This window comes from Carcharhinus amblyrhynchos, chromosome 27, assembly GCF_965287045.1.
Source record: "Carcharhinus amblyrhynchos chromosome 27, sCarAmb.v2.hapA, whole genome shotgun sequence".
Lineage (NCBI taxonomy): Eukaryota > Metazoa > Chordata > Chondrichthyes > Carcharhiniformes > Carcharhinidae > Carcharhinus > Carcharhinus amblyrhynchos.
Genome location: NC_137350.1, coordinates 24744671 through 24759567, shown reverse-complemented (window position 1 = coordinate 24759567; position 14897 = coordinate 24744671). Strand labels below are relative to the sequence as shown.

General features: G+C 42.7%; 1 protein-coding gene across 1 annotated transcript in view; it reads right to left on the bottom strand.

The window, feature by feature from the left end:
* Positions 1-14897, bottom strand: part of dusp3a (dual specificity phosphatase 3a) — a 32848-nt gene that overhangs the window by 11478 nt on the left and 6473 nt on the right. The window contains exon 2 of the mRNA XM_080213944.1: positions 6847-7073. Coding sequence (XP_080070070.1) covers positions 6847-7073 — 227 coding nt within the window. The remainder of the gene's footprint in view (positions 1-6846; positions 7074-14897) is intronic.

Sequence of the window (14897 nt, the reverse complement as noted above, 5' to 3'; positions counted from 1 at the left end):
CAAAGATGTGCAGGATAGGTGGATTGGCCATGCTAAATTGCCCCTTAGTGTCAGGGAGATTAGCAGGGTAACTATGCGGGGTTATGGGGATAGGGCCTGGGTGGAATTGTGGTCGGTGCAGACTCAATGGCCTCCTTCTGTCGGGATATTATGATTCTATAACCACGGGCGAGATTTTCTGGTTTCAGGGTGAGCATGGCTGAAAACTCCCACCCTTCAAGTTTGCCAGACCATAAGACATACAGGGTTTTAAGAGGAAAAGCTTCGGCAATATTTGGACATTACCTTCAGCACACATCAATTTTACGCAACCATCTCCCAGAGAACAAGTGAATTTTATGGTCCAATAAATACGGTAATCTCAGTCTATTTTCTGCTCCAAAACCATTTGAAAGATTTAATGTCTATAATTTGGCATATAATCCATGAATATAAATTACTTTTCAGACCCATTACGCCCAATTAAGACCACTGTCATTAATCTAATCATTGGAGGCACATTTACTTGGAAGGTTCACTGCTTAATATTGACAAAGATGCATCACAACCAAGACCAATCTAGAGTGCACAAGCATCTGAACTAATTCAAATTTCTAATCATTAGTAACCAAGATGTTACTTCTGAATTACATTTCTGATGCGTTATCTTGTTCATCATGTTTGGAACATTCAAACCATATATTTCTTTAGTACAATAAAGAAGACTATCGGCTATGAATTATTGAATATTTATTGGAGACACTCCCTCATTTGTATTACTGGGTATATATGTGTCCTCCTTGCCTACTCTACACTCATACAAACTAGGGACAGGAATAGGCCATTTGGCCCCTCACACCTGCTCTGCCATTTGATAAGAATAATGGTTGATCTGATTGTGGCCTTTACTTTAACAAAAGCAGAAAATGCTGGAAAATCTCAGCAGGTCTGACAGCACCTATGGAGAGAGATCCAAGGTTTCGAGTCAGGGTGATCCTTTGTCAGTTCCTGATGAACCCATCAAATACCCTCTCTGACAAAGGGTCACCCAGGCTCGAAATGTTGGCTCTATTCTCTCTCCACAGCTGTTGTCAGACCTGTTTAGGTTTTCCAGCATTTTCTGTTTTTGTTTCAGATTCCAGCATCCGCAGTGTTTTGCTTTTATCTTAGTGGCCCTTGATTTCCTGTCCACGTGCCCTTCGACTCACTTGTCAGTCAAGAATCTACTGTTCTCTGGGGAAGAGGATTCCACAGATTAACAGCCCTCGAAGAGAAAAAGATTTCTCTTCACTTTTATCTTAAATGGGAGATTTTTAATGTGTCCCCTACTTCTGGCCTCTCCCAGAAGGGGAAATATCCTTTCGGCATCTATCCTGTCAAGTGCCCTCAGGATCTTATACTATTCAGTAGGATCATCTCTTGTTCTTCTAAACTCCAACAGACAGTCCCAACCTGTCCTTTATAAAACAACTCCTTCATCTTGTACCTTTGTGGGGTAGACTGGATATTTAATTATGAAAGTGAAGTTGTGAGTTAGCAAATCAGTGTTGCAGCACAAGATGAAATAGAGCACTTGGCCATGTAACTGTCAACCCAAATGACTGGGAGTGCAATGCAAGCATTCTAACTATATTTCCTATCCTGTGCCTACTTAATCTTCCCAAGTTCACAGCGCTAGCTCTGATGCAGAAAAATGAGAAAGGATCTGGAAAATTAAACATGCTCATAAACTGTGGCTTTCTCAGAACATATCTGGAAGTCTAAAGGCGTGAAGTTACACCTTTCTTCCATTTTAATAAAAATCCTGCCTGGGTCTAAAGGCTAAAGGTCATTATTCCTAAACCTATCACCAAGAAACATATAAAATTCTGACAGAGTTAGACAGGGTACATTCAGAAAGAATGTTCCTGATGGTAGTGGAGTCCAGAACTAGGGGATGCAGTTTGTGGATAAGAGGTAAACCTTTCAGAACTGAGGTGAGGAGAAATTTCTTCACCCAGAGAGTGGTGAATGTGTGGAATTCACTCCCACAGAAAGTAGTTGAGGCCAAAACATTCTTCTTGAAATCAGGCAAAGTAGATATAGCTCTTGGGGATAAAGGGATCAAAGGATATGGGGGGGGGAGAAGGGGGATATTGAATTTGATGATCAGCCAAGATCATAATGAATGGCAGAGCAGACTCAAAGGGCCGAATGGCCTACTCCTGCTTCTAGTTTCAATGCTTCAATGTAAAATATTGGTACAGTGAAAACTGTTCTATTCTACTAGTAAGCTCACAGCACGATTCTGGGATTAATGTTATAGTATTTTGCATCATTATATTCGCAAAGTTTCTAGAAGGCCAGCTAAAGTTTTACCTCTCTGATTTCTTCCTATTATTTATTGTTAAGCTGTTATTGTTTATTTTTAAGTTGTGCCTTTATTATTTGCACTTAGGTCTTTGATAAGATCAAAAGTCCTTGAGAACAAGGAAATTCAGCTCTGACAGGGATGAGGGATGTTGGCTTCTTTCATTACCCAATCAACTTTTCAGAACACATCGCCCTTCCAATTTTTTATCTACAGGAAGTGCTTCATTAATGGCACATCAGAATGTCTGGGTCATTACAAGGTCATAGTTCAGAATTCAATAGCTAACATTAATCTCCATTATTTTCTAATAATTTAGTATTCGTTAAAAATTACTGGTGACCTACAGCTTTCCGATTTATGATTCCCTCATGCTATTATCCAATTATTTCTACTGCACGCTATGTTTTACACACAATTTTGAGTGGAACTGTGCAAACACATCTATATGGTGCTGCTTCAATATACAAAATATTGGCACTCTAATGTTTTATTAATTACCTCATAGGATTTTGCCATTTTATGCCAAATATTAATAGATTTTTTTTAATGGAAGGAACTAGGGAGCTGGAACTAAAATTACTTTTGATCCAGATTCACTGATGATGAGTGATGAGAAACTGCAATGTTAACTCCTAGTCATAACTTGGAAAGATTTGTAGCTGCACAGGGCAGAGATCACCTAAAATGCATACAGATATATCACAATTATATCATTGCTTATGGTTCCATTTTAAAGTCAATTCCTCATTGTTGCTTAGTTAAACATCAAACCAATTTGTCCATCAAATCTTGTAGCAAGTACAAGTTGTCAGTGTTGACACTGGTGATTTGATCTTAATCAAAGCTACTTACAAGCTAGAAATGAGTTTTGGTGTTCTTATCTGAGGAAGGATGTCCTTGCTATAGGGGGAGTGCAGCAAAGGTTTATCAGGCTGATTCCTGGGATAGCACGTCTGTCACATAATGAGATACTAAGTCGGTTAGAATTGCATATGTTGGAATTTAGAAAGGTGAGAGGGGATTTCATAGAAACTTTTAAAATTCTAACATGATTAAACAGTAGATTCAGAAAGAATGTTCTGAATGGTGGGGGAGTCCAGAACTAGGGATCACAGTTTGAGGATAAGGGATAAACTTTTAAATTTAGTTTATTTATCAGTGTCACAAGTAGGCTTACACTAACACTGTAATGAAAATCCCTTCGTCACACACTCTGGTGCCTGTCTGGGTACACCGAGGGAGAATTTAGCATGGCCAATTCACCAAACCAGCACATTTTTTTGACTGTGGGAGGAAATCAGATCACCCAGAGGAAACCCACGCAGACACAGGGAGGATATTCAGACTCTGCACAGACAGTGACCCAAAGCCATAACTGAACCTGGGTCCCTGGTGCGGTGAGGCAGTTGTGCTAACCACTGTGCTGAGGACTGAGGTGAGGAGAAATCTTTTCACCCTGAGGGTGGTGAATGTGTGGAATTCACTACCACAGAAAATAGTTGAGGCCAAAACATTGTGTGATTTGAAGAAGAAATTAGATATAGCTCTTGGGTGGGTGGTGGTGGGGGGGGGGGGGGGGGGGGGGGTGGCGGCGGTGGCTAAAGGGATCAAGGGATATGGGGGAAAGGCAGGATCAGAAAATTGATTTTGATGGTCAGTTATGATCAGAATGAATGTCAGAGGAGACTCAAAGGGCCAAATGGCCTAGACCTGCTTCTATTTTCTATGTTTCTAAAAACATGTTCATTAGAGTAGCCATGTCTAAATGAATTCCTTTTATTTAAGTATAAAGGTTTAGAGCAGGTATCCATCCTGGTGTCAATTGGGAGGAATGGTTTTCATAGCTATTGATCAATGATAATGTATTGTTGGAATATTGTTTCTGGTTGTCCTGCTTTTCGAGTTCCCCACACCATTCAATAGCTGCTGACTGCAGGCATGCAAGGCATGTGTCTCAATCCCAATCTTACACTAAGCTGCTGCTAAATCCAGTTGCTGCAGAATGGCTACTAGCTCTCCTACCTTCCCTATACATAGCACCATTCCAAAAGACTACTCGGCTATCGACAACGTAAAAGAAATTGCTTCTCAACAGCTTTCAGGCATCACAAGATTGAGATTTATTGTCCGTCACAAGTTGTGAAGGTAGTGATTTGCCTTTGTATTGATTAATACATTAATACTGTTTCGTGTGTTAAGAGGCAAACAGATTGGTGTGAGATGTGGAGTTACATGTAGACCGGACCAGGTAAGGATGACAGGTTTCCTCTCCCAAAGAGTTTTTTTTTAATTTATTTGTGGGACATGGGTGTCACTGGCTGGGCCAGCATTTATTGCCCATCCCAAGAGAAGGTGGTGTTAGCTGCCTTCTTGAATCGCTGCAGTCTGTGTGCTGTGGTTTGACCCACAATGCGAATCTGTTGAAATTTTACAACAAGCTTATAGCTTCATGATCACTTCAAATGATACCAAATTTTTACTGCTAGATTTTGTTTTAACTGAATTTAAATTCTCAAATAGAAATAATGGGAATTGAATTTACATTTTATACATTATCAGTGGAGGCTTCTGGATTACCATAGCAGCATCATGACCAAGAGACTATTCTTCATGAGTCAACACTATCATAGCACTACCATACCCTGCTGTAGGAGGAAACATCTATACAATCTTCCCTTGGTACAATTTGTATGCAAAATGTTAGTGAAATTGGCCTGTTAATCGGATCCATACCATCTGATGAAGTTAAAACTATTACAGCTGCTATCTTTGCTGGAGAGAGCTTATTGATATAGTTCACAGATAACACAACACAACTCCCAGGATTTTCTGCCACGTTCGCCCCAAGGCTGGAAAATCCCACCCGGAATCAATGGACCTTTGCATGGTCTGTGTCCCACCCGCTATGATTCCCATGGTGGGCTGGATGGGAGAATTCCGTCCCCAGCGTCCCAGCTATCCGCATTTATACGCCTGGGGAAAATCAAATTAACAAATAAAGAGGGCAAATTAACAAAAAACTAAGTGAACCAATAAAGAGAGTGGCCCCTTAAAGGGACACTGTAACTAAAAGCAAAACTACGAAAGGGAACTTAGCAAAATTTAAATCAGAATGTGGTTCTGGGGATCAACAACGAATCCCGGACTCTGCAGTGCTCACTCAGCACAGAAGGCCTCAGGCACACAGTGGCATTGGGTGCTCCCTCTCTAGGGACTATCCCTATTTATACTATTTTTGGGGTGAACCATTTTTAGGTTTCAGGTTCTCATCCTGCATTAAACTAAATGAACAAATGGAAGGGTAAAATTGAAATGGCAGCCCCTTTAAGGTGAACTGCAACAAACGAAAACCAAAGCCTGGATTCTCCGATTTTGTTTGCCCTGTGCACCACTGCTAGTGAGAACAGAGAGTTTGGTGCTCAGCTAAAACTCCATTCACAGTGCGGGACTGGAGAATCCCAGCCGCAGGACTGAAGAATCCCAGCCGCAGGACTGGACAACCCCAGCCGCAGGACTGGAGAATCCTAGCCACAGGCAAGGCCAGCAAATTCCAGCCTAAATCTCAAAGGAGGTTTATAATACCCAAATGTGACTAGGGGGGGTCAATAACACATCCCATCAACCCCCGCAGTGCCCATCGATCACAGAAGACCTTGAGTATGTCGGTGATATATTCCCTCTCCAGGGACCTATCCCCATTGATAGATGTATAAATACCTATCACTGTTTAACAACGTAACTGCCATTAATCCTTAAAAATGTAATTAATAAGACACTCACATGGTCCATTCGCACCCTCTAAAATCAGAACATTCTGTCATTATCCTTGCAAACAGGAGCTTTATACACTCCCACAGTTCAGTTTTGAGGTTTTGAATTTTGCTATAAATATTTACAGTTGCATTCATGTAGCCAATTCTTCTCATGAGATCACACAACAAAAATTCTAAGTACGACCAATTAGTACCAACTGTGTCAAAATAGAAATAATTTGAGTTTAAAACATTATTGAAGCATATGTCCACCAAATCTAACTCCATAAAAGGACATACTTTATTTTATCTTCTTGGTGCATGCCCACCTTGTGTCTGCTGGCATTGACAACTTTCTGCCTGTCAGGCCAACATGCATTTTACCAATGCATGACACAGTGAGTCAAATAATGGGTGGCACAGTGGCACAGCTGCTTCCCAGTGCGAGGGGCCCGGGTTCAATTCCTGGCTTAGGTCACTGTCTGCGTGGAGTTTGCACGTTCTCTCCGTGTCTGCGTGGGTTTCCTCCAGGTGCTCCAGTTTCCTCCCACAGTCTGAAAGACATGCTGGTTGGGTGCATTGACCCAAACAGGCGCCAGAGTGTGGCGACCAGGGGAATTTCACAGTAACTTCACTGCAGCATTAACAGAAGCCTTGCTTGTGACTAATAAATAAATAAAACAATATGCCCACAGGGTTGTGGGTGAGATTGCACAATTGTCGATAAACTAAATTAACAACAAGTGTAGCATTTCCGCTTACCGTCTTTCTGGGCTAATGACTTGTCAATGAAGTCCGCAGCTTCTTCAAAATAGGCACTGAGATTGAATGCTTCTGTGTCATTGGCCTTAATTCCATGGTAGACGATTCCTGACCCTGCGTAGAACTCAGCGTTGGTATTAACATGCATGAACGAGTTTCCTTCTGCACTGTTTAATACATGCGTTATCCCCAAACGCTCTAATCTCATAAGGTTTTGTGCAACGAATCTGCAAAATAAAAGATTAAACACCTTCAAGGACTGAAAGTTATTCATTTCTGTTCCACACCCTCAAACAGGGTTGCCTTGGAGGTTGGAAGGTTGGCATAGGGACACCAGGAATTGAAGATTAATGTCCAGCAAAGCAACCCTGGAAAAAGATAAGGTCATTCAAAAGCAAGTTGTTATTCTTTTCCCTATTTACTTTGGACATTTCTGTTTTTGCAAGTGGCTATGTATGAAATGCACTGTCTGAAGTGGTGCAAAATCAATGATAACTTTCAAAAGGGAATCAGACAACAAGTTGAGATTAAAATAAATGCAGGGCTATAGGGAATGAGCCGGGACTGAGTCAAATTGAATTGTTCTTTCAAAGAGCTGGTGGGTGGGTGACCTCCTTCTGTGCTGTATGTGTTTCATACATTACAAAAGTGACTGTAAAGCCTTTTGGACATTCTCAGGTCCACAGAATCCCTACAGTGCAGTCAGAGGCCATCCGGCCCACTGAGTCTGTATCGGCTCTCCGAAAGGGCATCCCACTCAGGCCCTCCCCTCTGCCTTACCTCCATAACCCCGAGCGTTTACCATGGCTAATCCATCTAACCTGCACATCTTTGGCACTGGGCAGGAAACTGGAGCACCCGAAAGAAACCCACGCAAACATGGAGAGAACATGCAAACTTCACACAGTCATCCAAGGACGGAATCAAACGCAGGTCCCTGGTACTGTGAGGCAGCAGTGCTAATTACTGTGCCATGATGTCATGAAAGGTGCTATATAACTGTCAGTTTTCCTTTTTGTTATGATCTGTTAGTTACAAAAAAATTGGATATGGGGGAAAAAAGGTTGTTTGACTGGCAGTCAAGAATCACACCATAGGATAATAAAGAGACTTTCCTATTGGCTTCTGGAGATGGCGCCATGAGGATGGATGTGTTGAGTGGCCAATGGCAGGAGAATGGGGCAGAGCATGTTGGGTGATGAAACCTCCATGAAGACATTCGACTCCACTGCTTTACTTTACAATAATTAAGATAGAATTGCAATTTACATGCTACAATATAGATCTCCATCTCTATTTCAAAATGTGTAATGCAGTCTTAGATAATGGTCAATCCAGAATCATTACAATTTCACAGAGTAGAATCATAGAATACCTACAGTGCAGACGAGATCATTCGGCCCATCGAGTCTGCACCGACAGAGAATCTTAACCAGGCCATCTCCTCCACCCTATCCCTGTAACCTCGGATGCTTACCATGACTAATCCATCTAACCTACATAATGTCTTGGGATGCTAAAGGGCAATACAGCATGGCCAATCCACCTAACCTGCATATCTTTGAACTGTGGGAGAAAACTGGAACACCCGGAGGAAACTCTCAGTCACCCAAGATGAAACTGAACATGGTCCTTGGAGCTGTGAGGTAGCAGTGTTAACCACTGTGCCACCATGCTGCCCACAATTTCCATTTTCATTGAACCCTCAAGATCCTTGGCTACACCTCTTCGAGCCCTGGGGCCTTATCCACTTTGAGTAAGACAGCTAACTCTAATACCTCCTCCTTATCAATTTTAAGCCCTTCTAGCGACTCACACTTCCTCCTCTTTCACCAAAGCATGGGTGACAGGTTCTTTCTTGGGCAAAGATTAGATGCAAAATATTCATTTAATACCATAGCCATGTCCCTGCCTCTATGTATAAATTCCCTTTTTTGGTCCCTTAATGCCCCTACTTCTCCTTTTATCACCCATTTACCATTCATGTGCTTATAGAAAACTTTGGGGTTTCCTTTTATGTTAGCTGCCAGTCTCTTTTCATTTTCCCTCTTTGCTTCAATTTGCTTATTCCCCTCCCCTCTGAACCTTCTGATTTCAACCTGCTTCTCAATTGTATTTTTTTTAATTTAAAGTTTATTTATTTATTAGTCACAGATAAGCTTACATTAACGCTGCAATGAAGCTACTGTGAAAATCCCCTAGTCACCACAGTCCAGCACCTATTTGGGTACACGGAGGGAGAATTTAGCAATTAACCAGCATGTCTTTTAGACTGTAGGAGGCAACCAGAGCATTTGCAGGAAACCCACACAGAACGTGCGGAGTCCGCACGGACAGTGACCAAAGCCAGGAATTGAACCCCGGTCCCTGGCGCTGTGTGGCAGCAGTGCTAACCACGGTGCCGCTGAGCCAATCTGCCTCCCATGCTGACACCTGTCATAAGCACTTTTTCTTCATTACTATCTCCTTTATCATCAAAGCACTCTGGGTGTGTTGGCTCTAACATTCCCTTTTAAGGCAATATACATTGAACCATCTCTTCCTTGATGGTGGCTGATTATTCACTTACCACTTCTCCTGCCAGCTTTTGGTTCCAATTTATTCAGCCCAGATCCATTGAAGTTGGCTTTCTCCCAATTAATTACCTTCACTCTAGACTGTTTTCTGTCTTTTTCTACAGTCATTTGAAACCTTATGATACAATGGTTACTGCTGCTAAATGTTCCCCCATTGACACTTGATCTACTTGGCCCTTTCCAAGAACCAAATCTAATTAACCAGGTTAATAAAAGTCCATAGTTTTTTTTTTACGTGTAGCAATGCTTTTAAACAAACAGAGAAATCATGCTGAAGTGAAGCAAAAAGGTGAATTTAGTCTCCAAAGGTCAGAGTTCAAATCCAATCCTTGACACACATTACGATTTGGTGCCCTTCATTAGGAGAGGTTTCACAGAATAGAATCCCTACAGTGCAGGAGGAGGCCATTTGGGCCCTTGAGCCTGCACCAACTCCCCAACAGAGCATCCCTCCCAGATCCAATCCCCATAACCCCGTGTATTTACCTCGCAAATCCCCTAACCCACACATCTTGGGATAGTAAGGGCGGGATTTTCTGGCTGAGCTCACCTCGAGATCGGAAAATCCATCCCACCCCCCAGTTTGTGCTGGAAAATTCTGCCCTCAGGGTCCATTTAGCTAGTCCACCTAGCCTGCACATCTTTGGACAATGGGAGGAAACCGGAGCACCTGGAGGAAACCCGTACTGACACGGGGAGAACATGCGAACTCCACACATGCGATCAACCAAGGCCGGAATTGAAACCAGGTCCCTAGCACCAAGGGGCAGCAGTGCTAACCATTGTGCCACCGTGTCACCTTCAGGTTCAATAGTAGTTGGTGTTGTGGATTCCTTATCACAAAAGAAGGCAAAGTAAAACTTATCAAACCGGTCCCACACTCCCAGCACAAATACTTGCATCTTTTGTTGGTTAGTTGCAAAGCAATTTTCAGGTAATTCTCACCTCTCAATTAGAAAGAAGGAGAAGTCATTCTGAATTTGAATGGAATGAAAATGTATATCGAACTCAGAGTCCACCTATTCAGTGTACACACACAGGAACACTGCACTAATTTCTCCAACAATGTAAGATTGAACATTACTTTTAAGGCCTTGTTATAGTCATGGAGTCATAGAGTTTTGCAGCACATTTGTGTTAGCGCTGGGTATCAAGCACCTATCTATTCTAATCCCATTTTTCAGAACATAGTCCGTAGCCTTGAATGCCTTGGTGTTTCTTTGTGAATTCCTTTTCATTCTCAATGTCATTTCCATTTCAATGGGGAGAAAGAATCCCCAATTATTAAAAGGAATTGAAAGGTACACCTACATTCACCATAGCAACAGCATGCAACGCTGGTGGCACAGTGGTTAGCATTGCTACCTCCCAGCACCAGAGCCTTGGGTGACTGACTATGTGGAGTTTGCATGCTCTCCCCATGTCTGTGTGGGTTTCCTCTGGGTGCTCCAGTTTCCTCCCACAATCCAAAAGATGTGCAGGTTAGGTGGATTGGCCATGCTAAATGCCTAGGATTATGGGGGAGGGCCTGGGTGGGGAGCTCATTTGAAGAGTTGGTGCAGACTCGACAGGCCAAAACGCCTCCTGTAGGGAATTCCATGATTCTATTCTAACTACTTTCCAATAAAGACTTTGATCTCGAAGCTGAAAGTAAGCATTCCTTCCTTGTAAAAAAATGACGATTTCATTCACGTAATTTCATCCGTTATTAAAAATTTCATCATTTTCTCTTCTGCAGGCAGTGACTCATAGGAGGGCAGAAGCCCAAAGGGCCCTTCTTCATTTGGAAGTATGTGCGTAGGCAGCTTCTGCAACTGACGTGGGAGTTGAAACTGTCAGCTAGCAGCAATTCCAAGAACTGGCTGGTGTCTATGGCTTTGCTGGCCTGTTTGACTCAATTCCCCAACAGATAATGTTCTTACTAGCTAAGGCGCCAGGAGGGATTAAATCGCCTTTTTTCTTTTCAAATCATAACTAAATCACCAAAATAAAAAAAGGAAAATAAAAGATTGCGAAGTTTATTAAAAGCTTTTCGTTTCAATATACAGAGAGATCAAGATGGCACCCTAGCATGGCGACTTCTTGCAAGCTGTCCCCAGCATACCCTCTAATTCTATCTTTTACTCTCGTTCTACACTCTTAAAACTGTACTCTTCTCTTTTGAACTTTCTAACAATGCTCTTTTTAAATCTCTTATAGATTTGGCGATTCTCCGGACTCCGAAGACTCAGACTTTTGAATGGTCTTATCACACTTTTTTATTCATTCGTGGGACATGGGCGTCGCTGGCTGGCCAACATGTATTGCCCATTCCTAGTTGCCCTTGGAGGGCAGTTGAGAGTCAACCACATTGCTGTGACCAGACCAGGTAAGGGTGGCAGATTTCCTTACCTGAAGGACATTAGTGAATCAGATAGCTTTTTCCAACAATCGTTACATGGTCATCAGTAGATTCTTAATTCCAGGTACTTTTTATTGCATTTAAATTCCACCTTTTAGCTGAGTTTCTGGTTAGTATGGTGGAGGCTGCCTCGCTAAATATTTTTATGACGCGGGTTGATGGGTTTTTGATAAGCGAGGGGATTAAGGGTTATGGGGAGAGGGCGGGAAAGTGGAACTGAGCCACGACAGATCAGTCATGATCTTACTGAAAGGCGGGGCAGGCTCGAAGGGCTAGATGGCCTACTCCTGCTCCTATTTCTTATGTTCTTATGTTCTTATGTAGGCCACCATCTCCCCCTAATATCCATATTAAGCTGATCTTTCTCTTCACCCTGTCGGTAGCTGTAACTTTATATTCTGCACCCTATCCTTTCCTTCTTTCCTATGTACTCTATGAACGGTATGTTTTGTCTGCCTAGCTCGCAAAGAACAATACTTGTCACTGTATCCCAATATATCTGACAACAATAAATCAAATCAATTCCATTCAGGTAGTGCCTGGCAGCAGTAGGAGAGTAAAATGCCTCATCTCCTTTGGGATAGTTTGTAACTTTTCATGCTTAGAAATTAGCAACAGGATTTTATTCAGAGTTTCTCAAAGGGGACTTTACATAGAATCCGTACAGTACAGAAGAGGCAATTCAGCCCATCGGGCCTATGCTGACTCTCCAAAACAGCATCTTACCCAGGCTCTCTCCTCCAGTCTATCCTCGTAAACCCACACATTTCCAATAGCTAGTCCATCTAACCCTCACACTTTGGGGCAATTTAGCACGGCCAATCCATCTAACCCACATAACTTTGGAGTGTGGGAGGAAACTGGAGTACCTGGAAAAAACCCACGCATACATGAGGAGAATGTGCAAATTCCACACAGTTACCCAAGGGTGGAATTGAACCTGGGACTCTGGCGCTGTGAGGCAGTAGTACTAACCACTGTGCCACTCTGCCGCCAATCTTATCCAAAGATTTTCGTTTATAAATCGTACAAAACTTGAAGAGTCCTTAAGGCAAAAAAAACCCCAAGCGTCTTTAACAGTCTCTCTGAGGATGATCTGACTGACTATTCACCAAGTTGCCTGAACTTCCTCAAGTAGTGCAGCAAGCAGGCAGCTGTCTACCACTGTGAACTGACGTGATGTCTATAATTAGCTCTGTGCTCCTGGCAGATGTATCATTTTGCTTGGGCCATATTATTGTTAAAAATAAATGCATTTACTTAGTTGGAGGTATTCTGCAGTGATGAAGTTTAGATATATGTACAACCTGCAGCGTTGCACCATTTCAGGCTAAAAATTCTATAATTTAAAGTTCAAGTTTATTCATTAGTGTCACAAGCAGATTACATTAATACTACAATGAAGTTATTGTGAAAATCCCTTAGTCGCCACACTCCGGCATCTGTTCGGGTACACTGAGGGAGAATTTAGCACGGCCAGTGCACCTAACCAGCACGTCTTTCACAATTTGGGATGAAACCAGAGCACCCGGATGAAACACATGCAAACACGGGGAGAATATGCAGACTCCACACTGACAGTAATCCAGGCCAGGAATCAAACCTGGAGCTGTGAGGTAAGCACTGTGTCACCGTGCCACCCTAATTAATTAACGAAGCTCAGAACGAACCAAACATTGTCAAGTCTTCTACAAAAGTCTTGCAAATGGTTGGCCCACATATAAAAGGGGTTTCTGGATTAATAGTGTAGCTATCGTTTATTATCGCTAGACTATTAATCCAGAAACTCAGCTAATGTTCTGGGGACCTGGGTTCGAATCCCACCACAGCAGATGGCGGAATTTGAATTCAATGAAAGAAAATCTGGAATTAAGAATCTACTGATGACCATGAAACCATTGTCGATGATCAGAAAAAACCCATCTGGGGTTCACTAATGTCCTTTAGGGAAGGAAATCTGTCATCCTTACCTGGTCTGGCCTACATGTGACTCCAGAGTCACAACAATGTGGTTGACTCTCAAGTGCCCTCAGGCAGCTAGGGATGGGCAATAAATGCTGGCCAGCCAGCAATGCCCATGCCCCATGGATGATTAAAAAAAACACTAGCCTCAGATACAGTCATTCCCGTCAAGGTTTTTAATCAGACCACGGCAGTATGATGTCTCATTACGAGTTGTCAGTCTTTCACAGATTTCACCAGCCTGGAGTTATTCTCTGTTTCTCTTTTCTCGTCCCACTTGCAGAATCAATTGGCCTCGGCCTTACAATGTTCCCCGAGCATCAGCAGGCAGTTTGATTGCCGAGGTTGATGGATGGGGAAACACACTGTTAAAGCAGCCTGCCAGACGAAGGATGGGAGATGCATGCCTGCAATTGCCATCCCACCAGCCCCATCAGGAATAGGAAAAGAGGCTGGATGATAGCTATGGGCGCTTTCTCATGGGGTGTGAGGAACAGAAAGCAAGTCACCAAAGGACAAGTGCACACACACAGACACACACACGCACACACAAACACACATAAGCACAGCACTGACTGATATCAGTTAGAATCATGAAACAAGATCAGAAAATGCTGGAAAAACTCAACAAGACTGACAGTATCTGTTGAGAGGGAATACAGTCAACATTTTATGTGGAATTTTAATGGCAAGTCCGCCCGAGGTTCATACGATCCCTCCTGAGGCCAACGGAGAATGCCATTCTCCAAGCCTCACCCGTACCCGGAATCGGCGCGGGCATTCCGGTAAAATCCCAGCCCACAAGTCTGGAAGGTTCATCCAGACTCAAAATGCTAGCATTATTCTCTCTCCACAGATGCTGTCAGACCTGCTGAGATTTTCCAGCGTTGTCTGTTTTTTTTGTTTCAGATCACAGCATCCACAGTAATTTGCTTTGATCTTAACGTTTCATAGAACATAGAACATAGAACATTACAGCGCAGAACAGGCCCTTCGGCCCACGATGTCGCGCCGACCAGTTACAAAAACAATGACCCACTAGCCTATACCAATCCCTTTTCGTCCATAAACCTATCCAGAGATCTCTTAAACGCCCCCAAACTAGACGCATT